The 2,776-nt window shown below is 60.1% G+C and overlaps 1 protein-coding gene across 1 annotated transcript; it reads left to right on the top strand.

The window, feature by feature from the left end:
* The first annotated feature begins 177 nt into the window (after window positions 1-177).
* Window positions 178-2,644, top strand: LOC145718812 (lysine-specific demethylase PHF2-like). Its single transcript, XM_081810320.1, has 2 exons — window positions 178-695; window positions 1,674-2,644. Exons 1-2 carry the CDS (start codon window positions 234-236, stop codon window positions 2,136-2,138), a joined length of 927 nt encoding a protein of 308 aa, XP_081666446.1. The 5' UTR covers window positions 178-233; the 3' UTR covers window positions 2,139-2,644.
* The last annotated feature ends 132 nt before the right edge of the window (window positions 2,645-2,776 follow it).

Genomic DNA, 2,776 nt, shown 5'->3' with positions numbered 1-2,776 from the left:
GGCCCTCCCCCAGCAGCACTGTCCTGTCCCCCCGCCCAGGGCCGCCCCCCGCATCAGCACTGTCCTGTCCTCCCCCCCCACCCAGGAACCCCCAGCAGCACTGTCTGGTAACCTCCCAGGGTTGTCCTACAGCCACATCTCTGGCCTCAAGGCCTGGAACCGTGTCTGGTATCCCTCCCACCTCACCTCAGCCACAAGTCCAGAGATAGCAGCCTTATGCCCAGGAAGACGGGATGGCCCGCATCCACTGCCCAGCTGGTGGTGGCCTTGGACACCTCGTCCTCTCTGGGACCCTGTTCCTCCCCCTGTGGAGAGGGGTGGTGGCAGAGCCCTCTTATGAGTCTGGCTGGGGGCTGACTCGTTCGGGGAGCCAGTCCTTGCCTGCGTCAGCCCTTCCCCAGTGCTTGTCTGGGCTGCCGGGGTCCTGGGTTGGTAGGCAGGAGATGACTTGGAGGGACAGTGTGGGTGAAGCAGGATCTTCGGCGGTCAAGCCTGCTCGGGGACTCTCTGGGTGGGAAGGGGGTGGGGCAGCGTGGCCTGGACAGGTGGACGTCGGCACCCGGACTGGGCAGCTGACCGCCGGCCCTGCGTGTGCTGCCCTTCAGGCTTTGGCGGAGCATGAGGACGAGCTCCCAGAGCACTTCAAACCTTCCCAGCTCATCAAAGACCTCGCCAAAGAGATCCGCCTCAGCGAGGTAGGACTGAGCCGGGGGGCCGCCAGCCCTGGCTGGGGAACCCTCTGCCTGCCTGGCCTGGCCCTCCCCACAGATGTCTGCCAGGGTCAGCCGTGTCTGAGACGGCTCCTCCCCTGGCCCTCTGAGGCAGGGTCACCGGCATGAGGGGGACTCCGCGGCACCTGTGGCTGCCCGTGGCCTCCTGGCCGGAGCTCCCCACGTGGGTGGGGAGGGGTCTGGAGGGAGGACAATTCCAGCCGCTGGAGACCCTGCTTGTGTGAACTTGGACTGCCCCCAGCCTCTCCGTGCCGCAGGATAGGATGGCAGTCCCCACCAAGGAGATAGAGGGGTCAGATGGCTGATGGTGTAGACGAATGGCACCTTGTCACTCGGGTACTGCAGATGAATGTGTCACACAGTGGTGTAGATGGATGTGAGCATGTTGCATGGATGCTCTAGGACAACTGTGTGTCACAGAATGGTGTAGACAGATGTGAGCGTGTCACACGATGCCGTAGGATAGATGTCAGCATGTCCCAGTGGTGTAGACGGATGTGTTGTATGATAGTGTAGACAAATGTGAGTGTATCACACGACGGCGTAGACAGATGTGAGCGTGTCACACGGATGCTGTGTGATAGGATGTGTGTCACATCTGTCTGCACCATCGTGTGACCATCACATCTATCCTACAGCATCCGTGTGACATGCTCACATCTGTCGAGGATGTGTAGGATAGATGTGTGTCACACGACGGTATAGATAGACGTGAGTGTGTCACACAATGGTGTAGGATGTGAATGTGTCACAGTGTTGACAGATGTGAGCGTGTCACACGATGCTGTAGGATAGATGTCAGCATGTCCCATGGGTGGTGTAGACGGATGTGTTGTATGATGGTGTAGGCAGAGGTCCTTTCTGCTGGAGTGTCTCCCACAGCCTGGGTTGAGGCCCTCCTGGCAGGAGGCGGTTGGCCACCTTTCCTTCTCCTTTCCCTAGAATGCCTCCAAGGCCGCCCGACCCGAAGTGACCCCGGCCATCTCCTCAGATGAAGTCTGTTTTGGGGACCGGGAGAAAGAGGAGCCCCCATCTCCTATTGAGGCCAGTCCTCCTCGGTCCTTCCTGGAGAAAGTATCCAAAAAAAAGACTCCCAAAACCGTGAAGATGCCCAAGCCATCCAAAGTTCCCAAACCCCCCAAGCCCCCCAAGCCCCCGAAGCCCCCCAAATCACTGAAGCTCAAGGATGGGGGCAAGAAGAAAGGGAAAAAGTGCAGGGGGGCAGCCTCACCCACCATCCCCAACCTGGACCTGCTGGAGGCCCACACCAAGGAGGCGCTGACCAAGATCGAGCCTCCCAAGAAAGGCAAGGTGGGTAATCTCACCCTCCTGTCTGTGGGCAGAGGGTCTGCAGACACCTTGGGGGCTGGCCTGTGGGGCGAAGCTGGGGCTGCTGTGTCCTTGTGAGGCTCGGGGTAGGTGGGTTGTGCTCCAGTGAGCTTGGTGTAGTGGGGAGGAAGCCTCACAGGAAAGGCAGTGGTGTCTGTTCTGGGACGGGGGGGCACCACACAGGGTCACTTGCGGGGTTGAGGTGGCTGGGTCCTCCTGGGGCCCAGGCATTGGCTGAGATCTGAAGGTGGGTCAGGTGCCCAGTGCAGGGCAGTATGGAGGCAGAAGGGAGACTTATGATGTGGGCAGTTACTTGAGGGGCCTGAGCCCCTATAGGCAGTGAGAGAGGCAGACCTGGCCCTGGGGACCTACCGGTGTGACCAGAGGCCCTTAGGTGTGGGTTTCAGGGACCATGAGCCCGAGACCAAGCCCCATTGAGTGGGAGGTTGTTACCCACTTCTCGGGGTGGGGGGTGGTCAGTGACAGCATTATAGGGCTGCAGTGGGACACCTTGGTTTTCTCTTTCTCAAGACAAAGAGGGTGGATGAATGAACAGATGAACAGATGGATGGATGGCAGGAAGAGGGGAGAGAGGGAGGAAGCGGGGAGGGTGCATGAATGGGTGGATGGATGGATGGGCATGTGGGTGGATGGGTGGGTGGGTGGATGGATGGATGGGTGGATGGATGGATGGATGGATGGGTGGGTGGTGGGTG

Source organism: Leptonychotes weddellii, unplaced genomic scaffold (genome assembly GCF_054177405.1).
Source record: "Leptonychotes weddellii isolate Sample4059 unplaced genomic scaffold, ASM5417740v2 HiC_scaffold_22373, whole genome shotgun sequence".
Taxonomy (NCBI): Eukaryota; Metazoa; Chordata; class Mammalia; order Carnivora; family Phocidae; genus Leptonychotes; species Leptonychotes weddellii.
The sequence above is the reverse complement of the archived record's forward strand: the minus strand, read 5'-3'. Positions and strand labels throughout refer to the sequence as shown.